At 43.3% G+C, this 19,007-nt stretch overlaps 1 protein-coding gene and 1 pseudogene across 2 annotated transcripts in view; one reads left to right on the top strand and one right to left on the bottom strand.

The window, feature by feature from the left end:
• Window positions 1-72: 72 nt before the first annotated feature.
• The window catches only part of ETNK1 (ethanolamine kinase 1), a 53,484-nt gene continuing 34,549 nt past the window's right edge, over window positions 73-19,007 (top strand). Inside the window, exons 1-2 of one of the 2 annotated variants that reach the window (XM_006090655.3) lie at window positions 73-494; window positions 9,698-9,957. In XM_006090655.3, the coding sequence (XP_006090717.2) occupies window positions 327-494; window positions 9,698-9,957 (428 nt within the window). In that variant the 5' untranslated portion in view covers window positions 73-326. Of the gene's footprint in view, window positions 495-932; window positions 1,077-9,697; window positions 9,958-19,007 lie in introns of those variants that run through there. The other variant, XM_023755516.1, reaches the window with a different exon arrangement.
• LOC102435334 lies at window positions 7,298-8,387 on the bottom strand (annotated as a pseudogene).

The raw sequence follows: 19,007 nt of genomic DNA, 5'->3' as shown, positions 1-19,007 counted from the left end.
TTGACGCAGCGAGCCCGCCCCCGCGCGTGACGCAGCGTCAGGCAGTCCCGGCATGCTCCGCGGCCCCGGCGGTCGGACGCAGGCGAAAGGAATTTTTCCCGAGAACCGCCTCGGCTCCCTTCAGTTGTCGTCCAGACCCGCGGCCGGACTCGTCGCCTCCAGCCGTTCTCCTACTGCCCCACCGTCGGTCTGAGCGCCCCCAGCCCTCCCGCGAGGCGCCCCCGGGGACGGAAGGGATCCCAGCAGTCTGTCGGCGCCCCGCCGTTCCTCGTGGTCGCCCGTCGCGGTCGTCGTTGTGGTCGTCTCCGCCCGGTCCGCCTTGGCCCATGGGCCAATTTACATTCCACGTCCCGGCCCGGGTTCCCCCGGAGGTCCCCCAAGCCTGGACGTCACGGTTCAGGGATCCAGGAGGGAGCAGCGCTTGCCGGGAAGGGGCCTTGAGCCTCCTGCAACACCTGCGGCCCCACTGGGACCCTCAGGAGGTGACCCTGCAGGTAACGCCCACCCCTCAGCCCTCGCTCGGGCCCAGCCCCCCGCGACCCTGGGTTTTCACAATACGTTCTGTTCCCGGATAACGTGGGGCGGGGGGGAGGGGTGTCGGTGGGAACGTCGTCTTCCCTGAGCCCTTGGAGGAGTGACCCCGCATTTCCTCGCCACGCAGGGGAAGGTCACTCCCCCTTCTTCATAATCGCGGTGGAAGCAGCCCCGAGGGCATGTTTTCTCGGCCTAGCAGCGGCCGCGTAAGTGACCATCCCTTTCCGCACCCGGGGGACCCCTGTGGATGGCGGCCCCTCCCCCCACTCCCGCGCCCGTTCTCGAGGCCAAATGAGCCGTTCCCACCCCCTTGGAAGGAAGGGGTCCTCGCCAGGCGGCCCAAGCAACCTGCTCTTCTCCTCCCGCAAGTAATGCTGTAAATTAATCCTCTCTGATCTTTTCCTTTTCCTTTCCTTTCCTCCCCTCCCCTCCCCCGGCGGTTCACTCCCATTGATCCCTCGCCCTGCGTTTTACCGTCTCAAATCCTCCGATTGGCGAGAGTACTCGATTCCCAAAGCAATAACCAGGACCTGCGTGACTAGGTTGGATTCTTGGGTAGCACTACACACGTTGTTTTATTTGGGTCGGTATTAATTTCAGTCGCCTGAGTGACATCAACAATGAAGGATCAGTAGCTTGTGAATATTCCTTTTTTCTTGAGCCACTGTATTCAGAGATGGACAAACACTGGGGGAATAAATGATTAATCTAGGTGTTTTCTAGTAATTTCTAATAACGCTATGATTTAGTGTACATGGGAATTTATTTTGAATACTAATTTGTGTTTAACTTTTGGAGTTTCAGGAACTGTAATACGAAATGAACCTCCTTTTTCCTTGCCAACACAAAGTAATTTTAAAGGCTAGGCTATTCGGGGTGTGTTTCAAATCTGAGCAATAAGGTTAAAGACCATTGAAGTAGCCAAATCACCTGCCTTGTTTTGTTGACTAATTTATTCCACAATGTTACTGACTTAACAGTATCTGAGATTCTTTGCTAAAGTAGCCACCTATACAAAGATGAATAAAACATGAATAGTGCCCAAGGGCCCAGAACACTTCCTGACACTCAAGCTTTCTTGAGTGTTAGTTTCAGTTCTTATTGCCTAGAAGAGTTTTTGAGCAGATTAAAAAATAGAAAAGATCCATATATTTTGGAAAAAAAAATGTTAGACAAAAATTTTGAAATTATAAGGGGGTGTTTATTAGCCAACTATGTAGGATAGTGTGAATCCAAATGATTTTCATGTGTGATTTAAAAAAAATTAATGATATATTTCCTTTAATTAAGGAATATTTAATTGAAAACCCAGACTTTTTTGGTTCATTGCTTATTAACTTATTTGTAGTTTAATATAGGTTTTTATATTTACTGAAATTATTTGTATTCTGTCAGTTATAAATTAAACAGATATTAATTCAAGCCATGATGCTTCCTGGTAAACTCTGGTGCTGGCAAACTAGTTATTTTTGAAGCAGAGATTTTAAAGTTTGAAGCATTGAAGACTGGAGTTTCTGTTTGTTGAACAGTAATAATAGCCACCCTGAGGTACCATGTGCCGGTTTGGGTGAGGTGATCTATATTTTTTATCATTTAATCCCCCAAACAGTCATTTAGGAAGGCTCTTTATTTGTTTCTTTTAATTAAAAAAAAGATATTAGAGAGAGAGAGAGAAAGGAAGGGATGGAGGTAGGGAGACAGAGACACACTCAAAGAGAGAGAGAAAGAAACATTGATGTGAGAAACATTTATTGGTTGCCTCTGGTAGGATTGCTGGGATTGCAGGGATTAGCATCTGCAACCTAGGTAGGTGCCCTGACTGGGAATTGAAACCTTGACCTTTTGGTGTACAGGAGGATACTCCAACCTACTGAGCCACAGGGGCCAGGGTCTCCCTCCCTTCCCCTCCCCTTCTCCTCTCTCCCTCCTCCCAGCCTTCTCCTAAAACCAGCAAATAGGTAAAAAAGGGACAAAATGTTGTGACATCAAACTTTTTTGTTGTGGGCAAGTACTTGGGATTAAACCTTCTATCTATATAGCAAGACCTTTGGACTCATAATCCAAACCTCTAATATACTTATTTGTAAGTGAAGGTAAATACCACCACTTGTTTTGTTGTAGAGATGATGATAAGAAATACATTTCCTCCATGTGCAAGCAAAGCTTTTGATACGGAAGCTGGAATCATCAAACTGAATTGGTTATTCATCTCTCAATTTAGGTTTGACTTCCACATTCTTTTGTGATGCTTCAGGATTTCCCTAGTAAATCTCATTGGGAATATATATTGTTTAATTTGCTTTTATTTCCTTTGAAGTAAAAAATAAAAGTCATACCTCACATTTCAGAAGTGGAAGTATGTATCATGTACTCAATAGATTAAAACAGTACCAGTCATATATGTAGTCCATTTCTTGTCAAAGATTTTTTCTAAAATTCTTAAATGATTTAAAATATGCTTTAAACATACCTTAGAAACTTACTCGAGTAATATTTTTTTTTACTCCTGCCAGCTGAACAATTCAGCACATATCCAAAAATCCAGAAGCAAGCAAAAAGTCTTTAATGCACTCAGAATGATAGAGGGCTCATTCTTTGCTCAAAACTTATAGACACATGGAACAATACATCTTATTTAATTATCTGGTTTTTCTGCTTGTATAAGATTAAATAATAAAGTGCAAATGGGTGGTGAGCTTTTTGGAGTATAAATATCTAAACAGTTTAAGATGCAGTTCTTTCTATTTAATAATATTTTACTGTTTATAAAGCACTTTCAAATACATTCTCCATACAATCCTGTGAGTTAGATATAGACTATTAACATGTATTTTATAATTACTGAAATTGAACTTGCAGTTCGTAAATAGCAGATCTGGGATGAGAACCCATCTTATGAATTACTGCTTTTTGATTAAGAAAAGTTTATGTTTGTATATTATGATTAAGTCAGGGAAGCCATTTCTGTGTAAAATTAATTTCTTAAAAATAAAAGCTTTGGCCCAAAAAAGGATTCTGCTTAAAGTTCTTCTGAACATAAATTTGCATTACTTTTTAAACCTGTGACATTTTAGAAAAGGGATTCACTTCAGCTTTCCTTTTGTTATGTAACAACTCCCTATCTTACATGAAGATGTGGAGTTTGATTTATCTTCATTTCTTTGGATAGTCGTTGAAAAAAGAATAAAGAAGCAAGTGAGATCTTTTAGGCTTAATGGAATAATTCTCAGGCGACTCTTAAAATTGTTTTTCTTCTAAAAAAAATTGATGAATCAGTGTTTGGAATATTCTGGTCTCTGGATCATTCTCTGCAATGTTGGACAATGTTGTTTCACTAACTTGTGATTTTTTTTTTTAATAACTTGGTACCTATAGTAGATGATGGGAAAGATTGGTTAGGATAGAAAGGCCTTAATTATTATGTGGCATTGTAAGCTAAGATATTTATTCTTATTATAGAGTCTCAATGAGATCAATTGCTATACAGTACTTGTATTAACTTAATTTTTTAATAGTATATTACAGTGGTCAAGAACAGGGGTTTGAACATAGTGCTGGTTTTGAGTCCAGGCTTTTTGCTTAACTATAAATGTGTTATCTTGGTCAAGTTACTTACCTTTCTTAAGCCTCAGTATCCTTAGTTATAAAGTAGATCCAAATGTTCTACCTCAGGGTTGTGAGAATGAAATAAATGCTACCTTTCACAATAATTATTAACCACTACTGAGTACTACTGTATAGTGGATGCCCGAATCAAAAAAACAAACAATATATATGTTATTTGAAATTCTCACTCTGATGTACAGTACAAATGGAAGAAAATATGTAGTATAGTGTTTTTGGATGAACATGCAGATTTTCACGGGTAAAGATTACATGAAAGCACTTAAAAATATAATGTTCTGCTGCATTTAAAAAAAAATCCTTACCTAAGAATATTTTTCCATTGACTTTTTTTAAAAGAAGGAACAGGGAGAGACCAAGAGAAACATCAATGAGAGAGAAACATCAACATTGATCGGCTGCCTCCTGCATGCCCCCTGCCAGTGATCGAGCCTGAAACCCTGGCTTGTGCCCTGACCTGAAATTGGTTAGGGCACATTTAATTTTTATTTATTTATTTATTTATTTATTTATTTATTTATTTATGATTATTATTTTAGAGAGAGAGAGAGAGAGAGAGAGAGAGAGAGAGAGAGACATCAATGATGACAGAGAATCATTGATCAGCTGCCTCCTGCACACCCCCTACTGGGGATCGAGCCCACAACGCAGGCATGTGCCCTTGACTGGAATTGAACCTGGGACCCTTTAGTCCATAGGCCAACACTCTATCCACTGAGCCAAACCAGTTAGGGCTATTTTATTCTTTTTAAAATAAATTTTTTATCGGTTTCAGAGTGGAAGAGAGAGAGAGAGACACACACAGATGGCAACATCAATGATGAGAGATAATCATTGATCGGCTACCTTCTGTAAGCCCGACACTGGGGATCAAGACCACAACCCAGGCATGCCCTGATCAGGAATCGAATTGTGACCTCTTGGTTCATAGGTTGATGCTCAACCACTGAGTCATGCTGGCTGGGCCACATTTAATTTTAAATGAGGTTTTAAAAAAATTTTGAAGAGTATAATGAAGAAAAATTAGAAAGACTGATATTCTGTATAAACCGGTTGATACTGTTTAAAAAATATAAATGATATATGACTTAAAACACATACAAGGATAAATGTAAAATGAAAAGTCTAACTTCCTCAACTCCAAGTCATTCTCTCCACAGGTAATTTTGTGAAAGGTTTCCTTTGAACTTCTTAAAAAATAGCAAATTATGTATTTACCAGAGGACATATCCAAGTATGTTGATAAATATCAATAAATATCACTATATTCCTTTTGTATACATAACTAAGTTACTCTGTATCTTGTATCTTAGACATCCTCCCATGTAATCTGCCCCATATATATACGTTATATATAAACATATATACAATTATATATATATGTATATATACGTATGTATATATACATACAGACAGACACACACACACACACACACACACACTAGAGGCCCGGTGCACGAAATTTGTGAACGGCAGTGGGGGTTGCCCTCAGCCCGGCCTGCACCCTCTCCAATCTGGAACCCCTTGGGGGATGTCCGACTGCCAGTTTAGGCCCGATCCTACAGGGACATGCCTCTTGCAATCTGGGACCGCTGACTCCTAACTGCTTGCCTGCCTGTCTGATTGCCCCTAACCCCTCTGCCTGCCTGCCTGCCTGATTGCCCCTAACCACCTCTGCCTGCCTGATTGCCTCTAACCACCTCTGTCTGCCTGCCTGGTCGTCCCTAACTGCTCCATTGCCGGCCTGATCGCTCCTAACCGCCTCTGCCTTGGGCCGCACCCAGGACCCAGGCTTCCCTCCTCCGGCCGGCCACAGGACCTCAGGACCCAGGCTTCCCTCCCTCTGGCCGGCTCAGGACCAGGGGCAGGGTGGCTTTGCCCAGGCTGCAGCAGCAGCAACAGCGCCCAGGACGGGAGTGGGGACTGGGGGCAGGGCGGGCTTTGCCCCTGGGTCGAAGCTGCAGGTGCCCGGGACCAGGGGGCGCGGGTGCGCCTACACCGGGGGCTGCAGCCCGCAAGCGCCCGGGACCGGGACCGGGATCGGGGTGGGGTGGCTTTGCCTGGGCTGCAGTCGCAGCAGCCACAGGTGACTGGGACCGGGGGCAGGGCAGCTTCGTCTGGGCTGCAGCCACTGGCGCCCGGGACCGCGACCGCGAGCAGGCAGCTTCTCCAGGGCCGCAGCCACAGCTACTGGTGCCTGGGACGCGGGTGGGCGGTTTCGCCCAGGCCTGGCTTTGTCAGGAAGGACTTTCGGTCTATTCCGGTCTAATTAGCATATTACCGTTTTATTAATATTTAATATAGATAATTGATTTCAGAGTGGAAGGGACAGGGAGAGAGAGAGAGTTAGAAACATCAATGGGAGAAACATTGATCGTTTGCCTCCTATACATGCCCCGACTAGAGATTGAACCTGCAACTTAGGTATGGTATGTGCCCTGTCCGGGAATTGAACTCACAACCTTTTTGGTGCATGGGACACACTCTAATCAACAGAGCCACCCCCCTGGGACTATTCTTAATTTAATTTTTTCAATCACATTTACTGGTTCACATGAATATTTGAAAACAAGTTTGTCTTCCCTTTCTCTCTCCTTGGTATAAATTATTATAGAACTTAATAAATAAACTACTATATCTATACTAATAAAAGGGTTATATGCTAATTAGAGTGGACATCTTCCAGATGACCTTGCGGACATCCTTCTGGACAAAGCCACAACGCTGCGAAGGGCCCAGGCTCAGCCCGGCAGTGGCAGCAGCAGCTGGGTAATAGGGGCGGAGCCTTCCCCTAATCAACCAGGTTGCCTCCTGCATAGGGAGGCCAGACTGCGGCTTAGGCTGGGGGCCGAGGCAGAGGCGGTTAGGGGCGATCAGGCCGGCAGGAGGGCAAGGTAGGGGTGATAAGGCCGGCAGGCAGAGTTGTTAGGGCGCGATCAGGCAGGCAGGCAGGCTAGGGGTTAGGAGCCAGCGGTCCGGATTGTGAGAGGGATGTCTAAACCTGCAGTCAGACATCCCCCGAGGGGTCCCAGATTGGAGAGGGTGCAGGCCGGGCTGAGGGACCCCCCCCCCACCCCGTGCATGATTTTCGTGCACTGGGCCTCTAGTATATTAATAAGAGGAAAATGAATTTCAAACTATGAAAGAGTGCTAAATAGATAGCCAAATAGGTGAACCATTAAACGGACGTTAAAAACAAACCACTGATTCGCAACTTTTACTAAAATAAGTTTCATCTCTAAAAACAAGGTAATTTATAACTTGATCTTAACACAAGTGTTGACAGCAGTTGAATTTTTATATAACAAATTTCAACTAAAGAACAAAAAACATTAAGACACTAGTTTGTATTTTAAAAATTCTATCAACTTTAGCAAATAATGACTGCATATCAATTTACATCAGTCCTCTGCTCCTGAGTACACTTTCTGTTTAATATATTTTTAATCACTTCTGTATGGCATATATAGCTTCTAATGGGAATTAGTATATAGTTTGTTTTTGAAGACAACACTAGGCAGATGTTGCCTGATGCCTGGGTGATGCTGAATGTGACAAAACCAGCAAGGCACATTTAAGATATTTCTTCTTTTCTTGAACTGTCCAGTCAACTATGAAGCAATGGAATCCACAGAATAATAGAGTACCTGCTAATGTAAAGTTATATTCTGTAAGGTAGACTTTAACTTCAAGATATGAATTAAGATCCTTCAACAGAATGTGGATATCATTTTTATTGGAGTTTCCATCTTCTTGAGTTACTCTGTGTTTTAACCATTGTTGAATATTATTACTTTTTCTTCCTTTTTAAAAAAATATATTTTATTGATTTCAGAGAGGAAGAGAGAGGGAGAGAGATAAAAACATCAATGATGAGAGAGAATCATTGATGGCCTGCCTCCTCCACGCCCCCATACTAGGGATTGAGCATGTAACCTGGGCGTGTGCCCTGACTAGGAATTGAACTGTGACCTCCTGGTTCTTAGGTCGATGCACATACACTGAGCCACACCAACTGGGCTACTATTGCTTTTTCTTCTGCAGTGCTTCCAAGCCAGGTAGTCTTTGTTGGGCTGCTTGACTAGATGAGCTACTATAGTAGTCAATCCTGTTAGACATGGACCCTTGTTTGAAGAACTGGAATCTGGCACTCACCCTGAGTGCTGTATTTTTCCCTTTACTCAGCCCAGGGACTTCTTTAGCAGTGCTAGCTCTGTGGCTGCTGCCATCTTTCAGGCTCAAGGGCTTCACCCTTAATAATACTCTCTCTCTCTTTTTTTAAAGTTTTTTTTATTGATTTTAGAGAGAGTAGAAGGGAGAGAGAGAAGCATTGATGTGAGAGAGAAACATTGATTGGTTGCCTCCCATATGCACCCCAACCTGGGATTGAACCCACAACTTAGGTATGTCCCTGACCAGGAATCAAACCCACAGCATTTCACATTTCTTATTACCAATTTGGGATTAGTTAGATGTCATTTTGGTGTGCAGATGACACCCCATCAATTGAGTCACACTGGCCAGGGACAAAAGTCCATTTTAGAAAATATTGTAGAAATCTCTAATTACCTGTCTTCCTCCAATTAAGGTTGTGCTTCTTTTTGTAGCTGTAGCATTCATGTTGAAATGATTATAACCTGGCCCTAGCTGGTTTGGCTCAGTGGATAGAGTGTGGGCCTGCGGACTGACAGGTCCCGGGTTTGATTCCAGTCAAGGGCATGTGCCTGGGTTGCAGGCTCAATCCTCAGTAGGGAGTGTACAGGAGGCAGCCAATAAATGATTCTCTCTCATCATTGATGTTTCTATCCCCCTCTCCCTCTCCCTTCCTCTCTGAAATCAATAAAGATATATTAAAAAGAAAGAAAAGAAATGATTATAACCTGAATACTTAAAACATTTTCTAATGCATATTAAGTAACCATTACAATTAGCATTTAAAATTTTAATTTTAGTAGACTCATGAACATTATTAAAGACCTTTTTTTATGTCATATTAGAGGCCCCAGCTGCCTTGGCCCTCGAAGTCCCGGCTTTGTCCGGAAGGTTGTCCAGAAGGTCATTTGGCCATCAGGTCTAACTAGCATATTAGCTCTTTATTATATAGGATACCATGCTAGGGAGGAGGCAGTGTCTCTGTCTTCTGAGACTTTCCACTCTATTAGAGGAGAGATTGTGTATGTGCGCGTGCGCGTGTGTGTGTGTGTGTATGTAGAATGTAGAATATAAACACACATTCATTTGCAATGTTCAAGGCAGACTGAGATATAATAGCTTTCAAAAGTGTAGAAATACTAGTTGTTGAATAATTAACACAAATTAAAGACAATGCTATAAAAACTAAGTTCAAGATTAAACAGTATAATTGCTATTTTTTAAAATCTAGAATTAAAATTATAGACATGTTAGGCAAAATTATATTCAACAGTTCTTTTATATTAAAAAGTAGATAATTTCTTTTAATTGGTATTTATTTTCACATTATCTCTTATTTAGTTTTTTGAGTGTATATAATTTCTTCCCCTTTTTTCTTTTTGGGCAGGTCTTCACAGATGGAATCACAAATAAACTTATTGGCTGTTATGTGGGTAATGCAATGGAGGATGTAGTTTTGGTGCGAATTTATGGCAACAAGACTGAGTTGTTAGTCGATCGAGATGAGGAAGTGAAGAGTTTCCGAGTGTTACAGGCTCATGGCTGTGCACCACAACTCTACTGTACCTTCAATAATGGACTATGCTATGAATTTATACAGGGAGAAGCATTGGATCCAAAGCATGTCTGCAACCCTGCTATTTTCAGGTACATTCCTTTTTCTAAAAGTTTTCTCTTTGAAAAACAAGAGTATTAAGTGCACTAAGAAAATATATGTTAAAACTGCCTTTTCTTTGAGCAACTATTTGTTTGACTTAGAAACTTTCTTTAGTTAGGGTTTTCTTTTGGTAAAGAAACATTTTCTGTCTTCCATGCTAATTATTGACTCTTTGCAAAAGACAGAACTACGAGAGATTTTGGATTAGACTGCAGCCGAGGTATGTGCCCCTCACTGGAATTGGACCCATGACCCTTTAGTCCAGGGTCCACTGCTCCATCCAACAAACCAAACTGGCTAGGGTCCCCTTAATTTTTTAAAGCAGTGCGTAACTCAAAGCATTTCACATTTCTTATTACCAATTTGGGATTAGTTAGATGTCATATTTTATTATTTATTTTTTAAAATAAAAAAAATTATTCATTGATTTTTAGAGAGGAAGAGAAAAGGAAAAAGAGAAACATCAATTTAGTTCCATTTATTTATACATTCAATGGTTGATTCTTGTATGTGCCCTGACCCAGGGATCCAACCCACAATATTCGGATATGGGGATAATGCTCTAAACCAGCAGTCGCCAACCTATAGTTTGTGGACCACTGGTGATCTGTGAGGTCTGAAAGATTGGCAACTGCTGCTCTAAACAACTGAGCTACGGGGCTGGGCCTAGATGTCACATTTTAAGCCATTGTTTTTAGGTCAGTATAATATGCAGCCAACAATGTGGATTGATTAATCACAGCTTCAGTAAATGTTGATTTAATCTTAGATCAAAGTCCACAGTGCTCTGTTTACTTTGATTCATTCAGACATATCTACTTGCTTATATTATGGATATAACAAAGAATATCTACTTTGAATATAAAAGGTGTTAGAATATATGTTTATATTTGAGCTAGTTTAGGGGAGAGAAATGAATTTAAGCAGTCCCTGCTCTCCTAGTAATTTAGAGTCTGTGACAGACAATAATCTTGGGGAAAAAGTGAAATGGTATAACTGAAGAAAGGAAAAGGTTTTCAAAAGAGTACAGATAGTTTACTGTGGTATACTTGGGAAGTTAGGCAGTGCTTCACTGAAATTACATTTAAACTTGGCTCTAAAGGATCAAGCAGAGCATGGAGGAGGCTGAGGGAATGGGATGATAGGAAAAGATGACTTGTACCAACTTAATGCTTAACTAGTAATTCAACTGTGGAAAGTTATCGCAATCTGTTTTATTTGAACTCTTCTGTAACAATCATACATTATAGAGGCCTTTAGAAAATCTTTTAAAATTTAAAGATGTTTAGGAATTGTCTCTTATCAGGTATTTCTCTAAAACTTGCCTCTTGCTGGGAATCATGGCTGAAGTTTAATTAAAAACTACCCAGCAACAGACATAATGGAGAAATGTACTTTAAAATTAATTTGTACATTTTCAAGAAGTGTAACTAAAAAACACTGACTTACAGTGCTGAGGGTATTGTAGTGAAACTGGTTCATTGTGGATTGCAAGTAAAATTGGTAATGTTCTCTTTTGGAAATCAACAAGGTAATAAAATTAACTTACAAAAGAAAATTATGTTTCTGTCATGACAATTCATATTTAGGTATAACTAAGATACACCAGAACTAATAAGCATTATGCTACAATTGAAATAATTTTGAACATTGTCTAAACCAGGCAAAATGGCTTATACAAGGCAAAGAAAAAAAATCAGCTTGATAGCTGAACTATAGCTATAATCAGGCAATAATTTATTTAGGTGAAAACTAACCCTTTGCACTCCGCTGTCCCCTCTCAGGGGACATCGGAATTCTAGCATATCACTCGGATGTCCCCTCTCAGGGGACATTGCAGTTTATTAGTGATTACGGGGAATTGAGTTATTTCAACGCAACTTTTTGAGACATGCATGTTTCCCTGAAGTTTTATCTTGAAATGGCACAAGAAATTAAATCAAAATATCGTAAAATTACTAAGATATATACAAGAAATGTCAGCGGGTTTTGTGTCGGATTAAACAATAAACTACATATTCCCGATGTGGGACAAAGAAAACGGGACTGCATTGTGTGTTCTAACAGGAAAACACCTGGTGGCAGGCGTCAAACCACTTATTACCGTCAAACATGCACTAATCAGCCTGCAATGCATATTGGGGAGTGTTACAAAACTTATCATACTGTACAAAATTATAAACAATAAAATATTGTTTTTTTTGCAAATATACATTCCTCGATGTCACCCAATTCATATAAGTCCAATATCATTATAATACGTTACTTGGTTCCAAAATTATACTAAATAATACGAGGGTCTGTAAATGCATGTTTCCGCCGCAAAGTAGCGTCGAGTAGCTGGTAGCCAATGTCCAGAATGGTTTGGAGTGCAAAGGGCTAAAAGGGAGTGTGTAAAAATAAAATCTATATATATAAAAGGCTAAGTGGCCGACCAGTAGTTATGATGCACACTAACCACCAAGGGACAGATGCTTTGACCGGTAGCTATGACGCACACTGACCACCAGGGGGCAGATGCTCAACACAGGAGCTGCCGAGCTGCGGTAACTTGGCAGCGGCGGTTCTCGGGTGATGCACTCCAGAACCAGAGAGGAGGGAGCCCAATTCCAGGGTGCATCACCCGAGAACCACCCTCTCGAAATCTCGGACCCCTCGGGATGTCGGAGAGCTGGTTTCGGCCTGATCCCCACAGGCCAGACCGAGGGACCCCACCTGCTGGAGGAACCCCGCTCACTCTGCAGATGACCTTTGAGCCGTGGAACCGCTGCAAGTGCAGCCTGTTGGGGAGGGACCACAGGAGGTTGGCTCCAGGGAATGTCTGGCCCTTTTTGCCCAGTCCGGCCCCGCTGACCACCTTCTAATTAATTTCCTTTCAGTGTACATGAATCCATGCACCGGAGCAGTAGAAGACTATATTGGGATGGTAGGATTAGGGATTATTTTTCAATTTCAGAAAATTTCTGTTATTAGAATCTCTTAATTATTTAAGAAGTTCCAAGAGGGGAAGCAATTACTGAGTATTAGTGAGTATTTGAGGAAGTCTCTAAAGCCTTATGATTTTTAAACATTTGGCTTTTATGAGTACTAGAGGCCTGGTGCACGAAATTCGGGCACGGGTGCGGTCCCTGGGCCTGGCTAGCAATCAAAGCGCGAGCGTCTGGCGTAGAAGGGCAGGTCCCAGCTGACCTCTGGGCCCTGGGCAGCACCTGGGCCCCCGAGTCCCTGCACACACCCTCCACCTGAGTCACAGTGCCTGAGTTCCCACGCGGAGATGTGGTGAGCTAGGCCCGATGCCGCGGGCCGGGGCGCAGCGTGGGCCTCTAGGCCGCCCACCTGCACCGCATGGAAGCCTGGCAGGCAGTGCGCTCTCTCCGGCCGGCCGTGCACACTGGGTCCTGCTTGAACCCATGTGGAGCCTGACTGGCCCCTGCGGACCCAGCAGCTGTGGGGTGGGCTCCTCGCAGGTGCCTGGCACATGAGTGTGGGGGCTTCCCTGGCGCATGAGCCTTGGCATCCCGGGAGAGGGTAGCAGGGGGAATGAGAGTGAGGTTGGCGGACACCCTGCATTCTCACTGCACCACCATCCCAGTCACCCCTGCCCCCAGGTAGCTGGTGAGAGGACGCAGCCCCAAGCTCAGGCGCCGCAACCCACCCCCAGTTCCTTGTCCCAGCCCGGGGCCCCACCCAAATAGGGCTATCAGGGCCTGCCGGCCACTGGTTGCCATCTTTGTGGCAGTTGGCGGGGTGATTGGGCCCCTGCTCGCACCCACCTTGGCCTAGTGCCGCCCACTCTCCTCCATCATCCCGCCATGGTCTCGCTCTCATCAGGGCTGGCAGCGCCTCCACTGCTACCCACTGCCAGCGCTGTGTCGCTGACGCCTGCCATGTTCCGCGCCATCCCCTGGTGGTCAGCACACGTTATAGCGAGTGGTCGAGCTCCAGGTTGAACATTTTGCATATTAGGCTTTTATTATTTAGAGCTAGAGGCCTGGTGCACAAAAATTTGTGCACTCGGGGTGGGGGGTCCCCTCAGCCCAGCCTGTGCTTTCTCGCAGTCTGGGACCCTTTGGGGGATGTCCACATACTGGCGTAGGCCCGCTCCCCAGGGGATTGGGCCTAAGCTGGCAGTCAGACATCCCTCTGGCAGCCCGAGAGCCCTTGGGGGATGTCCACTTGCCAGCAGGGAGCAGGCCTAAGCTGCAGTCAGACATCCTTAGTGCTGCTTAGGAGGCAGGAGAGGCTCCTGCCGCCACCACTGTACTGGCAGCCATCAGCCTGGCTTGTGGCTGAGCAGAGCTCCCCCTGTGGGAGCGCACTGACCACCAGGGGGCAGCTCCTGCATTGAGCGTCTGCCCCCTGGTGGTCAGTGTGTGTCATAGTGACCAGTCATTCCCATTCTTTCTGCTGTTAGGGTCAGTTTGCATATTACCCTTTTATAATATAGGATAGAGGCTTGGTGCACAGGTGGGGGCTGGCTGGTTTGCCCTGAAGGGTGTCCTGGATCATGGTGGGGGTCCCACTGGGGTGCCTGGCCATCCTGGGTGAGGGGCTGATGGCCGTTTTCAGGTTGGCTACGCCCCCCGGCGACCCAAGCTCCCAGCATCTCCTTTTTTTCTTTTTTCAGCCTCTCCTTGAGCGGAGGCCACAGCTGGCTGGAAACTGGTATCTGGGATTTATTTATCTTCTATAATTGAAACTTTGTATCTTTGAGCTAGCCCAGGGCTGGCCAGGGCAGGCGGGAAGCTTGGCTTCCACCATCACTGGGGGCAGCCCAAGCCTCCTGCTCTCTCCAGTTCCATGGCCACTGCCAGCTTAGTTGGGTTAATTTGCATACTTGCTCCTGATTGGCTGGTGGGCGTGTCTTGTGGCTGTAGCAGAGTGATGGTTAATTTGCATGTTTCTCTTTTATTAGTGTAAATGGGATTTTTAAGTAGCCTTGATGTTAGTCTAGTAAAACCTTATTTTTTTAAATTAAAAATAGGATGGTAATTTTTTATTATAATAAAATAGAAAATTCCCCTTTCATGGTTATCTAAATCTTTCCATAGTGAACTATGAGAATCTCATAAACAAAAAACAAATCTGTTTTGTTCTGTTATTTCATCAGCGACTAACAATGCTCAAAACATAGTTGATGTTCTGTTTCTGGTGAATTATTTAATATTAGAGGCCCGATGCACGAAATTCGTGCAAGGGCCTTGGCCCCGCCCCTGCTTTTCATCACTGTGGCCGGGGGCTCTGTCGCCTCTGCCGTGGCCCCGCCGCTGCGGCTTTGTCTGGAAGGAAGGGACGTCTGGAAGGACGTCTGGTCTAATTAGCATATTGCACTTTTATTATATAGACTAGTGAACTGGTGCATGGATTCATGCACATTGAAAGGAAATTAATTAGAAGATGGCCACGGGGCGGGACTGGGCAAGATGGGTTGGACATGCCCTGGAGCCAACCTCCCTTGGTACCCTCCCCAGCATCTGTGGAGTGAGCAGGGTCCCTCTGGCAGGTGGGGTCCCTCAGCCTGGCCTGCGGGGATCGGGCCAAAACCGGCTCTCCGACATCCCCCTAGGGGTCCCAGAGTGCAAGAGGGCACTCTGTAAAGTTGCTGTCATACAGGGTGTGGTAAGTAAATGCAGGTGTGTAGTAAACCAGATTTGGGGCCCGACAGTGCCCCAGCAACAACATAATCCACGGCCAAAGGTGGAATTGCAAGGCCCCACAAGGAATCGGGCTCCCTCCTCTCTGGTTTTGGGGTGTGTCACCCGAGAATTGCTGCCAAGTCACTGTAGCTTGGCAGCTTCTGCATTGAGGGTCTTCCCCCTGGTGGTCAGTGTGCATCATAGCAACCAGTTGGATGGTAGGTCACTCAGCATATTAGCCTTTTATATATATAGATATTGATTAATCAATATTTTTATAAGATGATAGCCTAAACATTTTATACAGATACAGTAACAATGAATGGAACAATAGGTAATAATAGACAAGAAATAACTAAAATATAATTTAAAATTTTTGTTCTTAAGGTAATAATGAAGATAATAGTTAATTCTCTTTGATCGTTTATTGTGGGCAAGAGACAATAATAAGAACTTTATATGGATTGTATATTTAGTTCTCAAACAAGCTCAAAGGTGGAGAATCTCTATTTAATAGATAAGAAATATGAATCACAGAGACTGAGTAAATTGCCCCAAATCTTGTACCTCATAACCAAAACCTTATTTGTTGAGACTAGGTGGAAGTACCAATCTATACTAATAAAAGGCTAATATGGTAATTAGACTGGGAGACCTTCCAGGAGACCTTCCGGTCATCCTTCTGGACAAAGCCATGGTGGCAGGGCCAAGGCAGAGGTGGTTAGGGGCGATCAGGCCAGGAGGGGAGGGAAGTTGGGGGTGATCAGGCCAGCAAGGGGGGGGGGGCAGTTGGGGGCGAACAGGCTGGCAGAGGGGGGACTGTTGGGGGCCATGGGCCAGTAGGGGAGGGCAGTGGGGGCCATGAGGCCGGCGGGGGGGGGGCAGTTGGGGTGAGCAGGCTGGCAGGGGGGGACATTCTGGGGCGAGAAGGCTGGCAAGGGGGGGCAGTTGGGAGTGAGAAGGCCGGCAAGAGGGGGCATTTGGGGGCGAGAAGGCCTGCGGGGGGGGGGGCAGTTGGGGGGGAACAAACCGGCAGGCAAAAGGGTTAGGGTGAGCAGACCGGCAGCAAGAGTGGTTAGGGGCGATCAGGCAGGCAGGTGAGTGGTTCAGAGCCAGCAGTCCTGGATTGCGAGAGGGAAGTCCGACTGCTGTCCACAGGTATCGTGCCTAAACCAGCAGTTGGACATACCCCGAGGGTTCCCAGATTGGAGAGGGTGCAGACTGGGCTGAGGGACACCCACCCACCCCCACCCCTGTGCATGAATTTCATGCACTGGGCCACTAAATAAGTGGAATTACTGTATCATGGTAATTCTATTTTTATATTTATGAGGAATTGTCATAGTGTTTTCCATAGCAGCTGCAACATTTTACATTCCTACCAACAGTGTACAAGGGTTCCTATTTCTCCATATCCTCACCAACACTTGATTTTTTTTTTTTTTTATAGTATCCATCTTGTTGGCTGTGAGGTGGTATCCCATTGTAGGAAATTGAGTTTATGTTATCAGTAAGGCTTCCAGTTAATAGTAGGCTATTAGTAGTTATTTTTTGGGAGAGTCAAAAGTTATATGCAGATTTTCAATTCCATGGGAGGCCAATACCCCTAATCCCTGTTCTGTTCAAGGGTCAACTATATAATGTATTTAAGTTTCTGGGGAGTCCAAGATATATGTGATTTCCTTTTTCTTTTCTTTTTTTTTTTTTTTAATGTAATAGCCATTTTTAAAAAAATATATTTTTATTGATTTCAGAGAGGAAGGAAGAGGGAGAGAGAGATAGAAACATCAATGATGAGAGAGAATCATTGACTGGCTGCCTCCCACATGCCCGCGACTGGGGATCGAGCCTGCAACCCAGGCATGTGCCCTTGGCCGGAATCGAACCCAGGACCCTTCAGTCTGCAGGCCAAGGCTCTATCCACCGAGCCAAACCGGCTAGGGCTATATGTGGATTTTCTATTGTGCAGGGAAGTCCACCTTGGTGCCCCTAATTGCTGCGTTGTTGAAGGGTCAACTGTAAATAAGAGTTAAGTTCTAATGACATATTTCTGGTCATAGAAACATCACCAGTCTTCTAAATGACCCAAAACACTTCTAATATTAAGCACTGAAATAATACATAGGGTTTTGGAGTCCAGAGCCCAATTTATCAAAAATTTTAGGTGAATATGGAACTTGTATGAAGGATTTAATTTTTAAAAAAAATCTGTTAGCAAAGCCTAGTTTTTTAGTATGTAGGTGCTATGATTACAGTTGAACTATATTTGTTACTTCCAAGAGGATATTTGTATTATAAATAGATTTTCTTCCTTTCCTTATTTTTTTTTATTCTCTCACCTGAAGATATGTTTATTGATTTTAGAGGACGTGTGTGTGTCGGGGAGAGAGAGAGAGGAAGAAATAGAAAGAAAGAGATAGATATGAGAGAGAAACATTGGTCAGTTGCCTCCTGTATGCTGCCTACCAGGGATAGAACCCACAATCTATGTATGCGCTCTAATCAGTAATCAAACATGCAACTTTTTGGTGTATGGGACAACACTCCAACCAACTGAGTCACCTGGCCATAGCTCTTGTTAACGTTTCTACAGAAAAAATCGACCAGGTTATTTTAGGACCTGTAGAAGTTGACTTGACTTCTGTACTTTGAGAAGAGGCTTGTAGAAGATGTCTTTCTTTTAAAAAACAGGCAGTATTTCAAATGGTCACTTTGTTTTTGTATAGCAAGCCATTAATTTTGTTACAATTCTTACTATATGTGATTTTAAAAAAATACAAGATAGATTTTAATCCATCTGACAATAGGCTACTAGTGGCAGAATCTTTTGGTGGTCTGGTAAATTTCTAAATGTACTCTGAGTCTGGTGCTAATATAATGATTCTAATTTATCAAATGCTTATTAAGTACTTCTTCTAAATGCTGAGTTCTACACTAGATGGAAGAATAAGGCATGATCTTTGTTCCTTGTAGGATAATTTATGGAAGTATTTATCAATTGTATTGACCGAGCAATCTCAACTATTACTATTATTATTTGCCGTTATTCTATTTTGAATTTTATGGGAAAATGCTACAAAACATTTTAAATAACATTCTGAATGTACTTTAACTATTAAATACAATTATTTAATATTAATTTTGCCCTTATATAATCTAGTTTTATTTTAATAATGCACCTATACATAGGGCAAATATATCTATAATTTACTTTAGAAGATCATAATTAGCTCTTAAGTTTTGATATATTTTTTACAAATAATTAACTTTGCTCTAGTATGTTCATTAATATTTTAGTTTATTGTCCATTTGTGTAGGTATATATTACTTTATGCAGAAATGTTTATTTTTTAAATTTCATATAAAAATAACTCATTTTCAACTAATACCAAATTTGTTGAAAG

This window comes from Myotis lucifugus, unplaced genomic scaffold (assembly GCF_000147115.1).
Source record: "Myotis lucifugus unplaced genomic scaffold, Myoluc2.0 scaffold_78, whole genome shotgun sequence".
NCBI classification, from domain to species: domain Eukaryota; kingdom Metazoa; phylum Chordata; class Mammalia; order Chiroptera; family Vespertilionidae; genus Myotis; species Myotis lucifugus.
The sequence above is the reverse complement of the archived record's forward strand: the minus strand, read 5'-3'. Positions and strand labels throughout refer to the sequence as shown.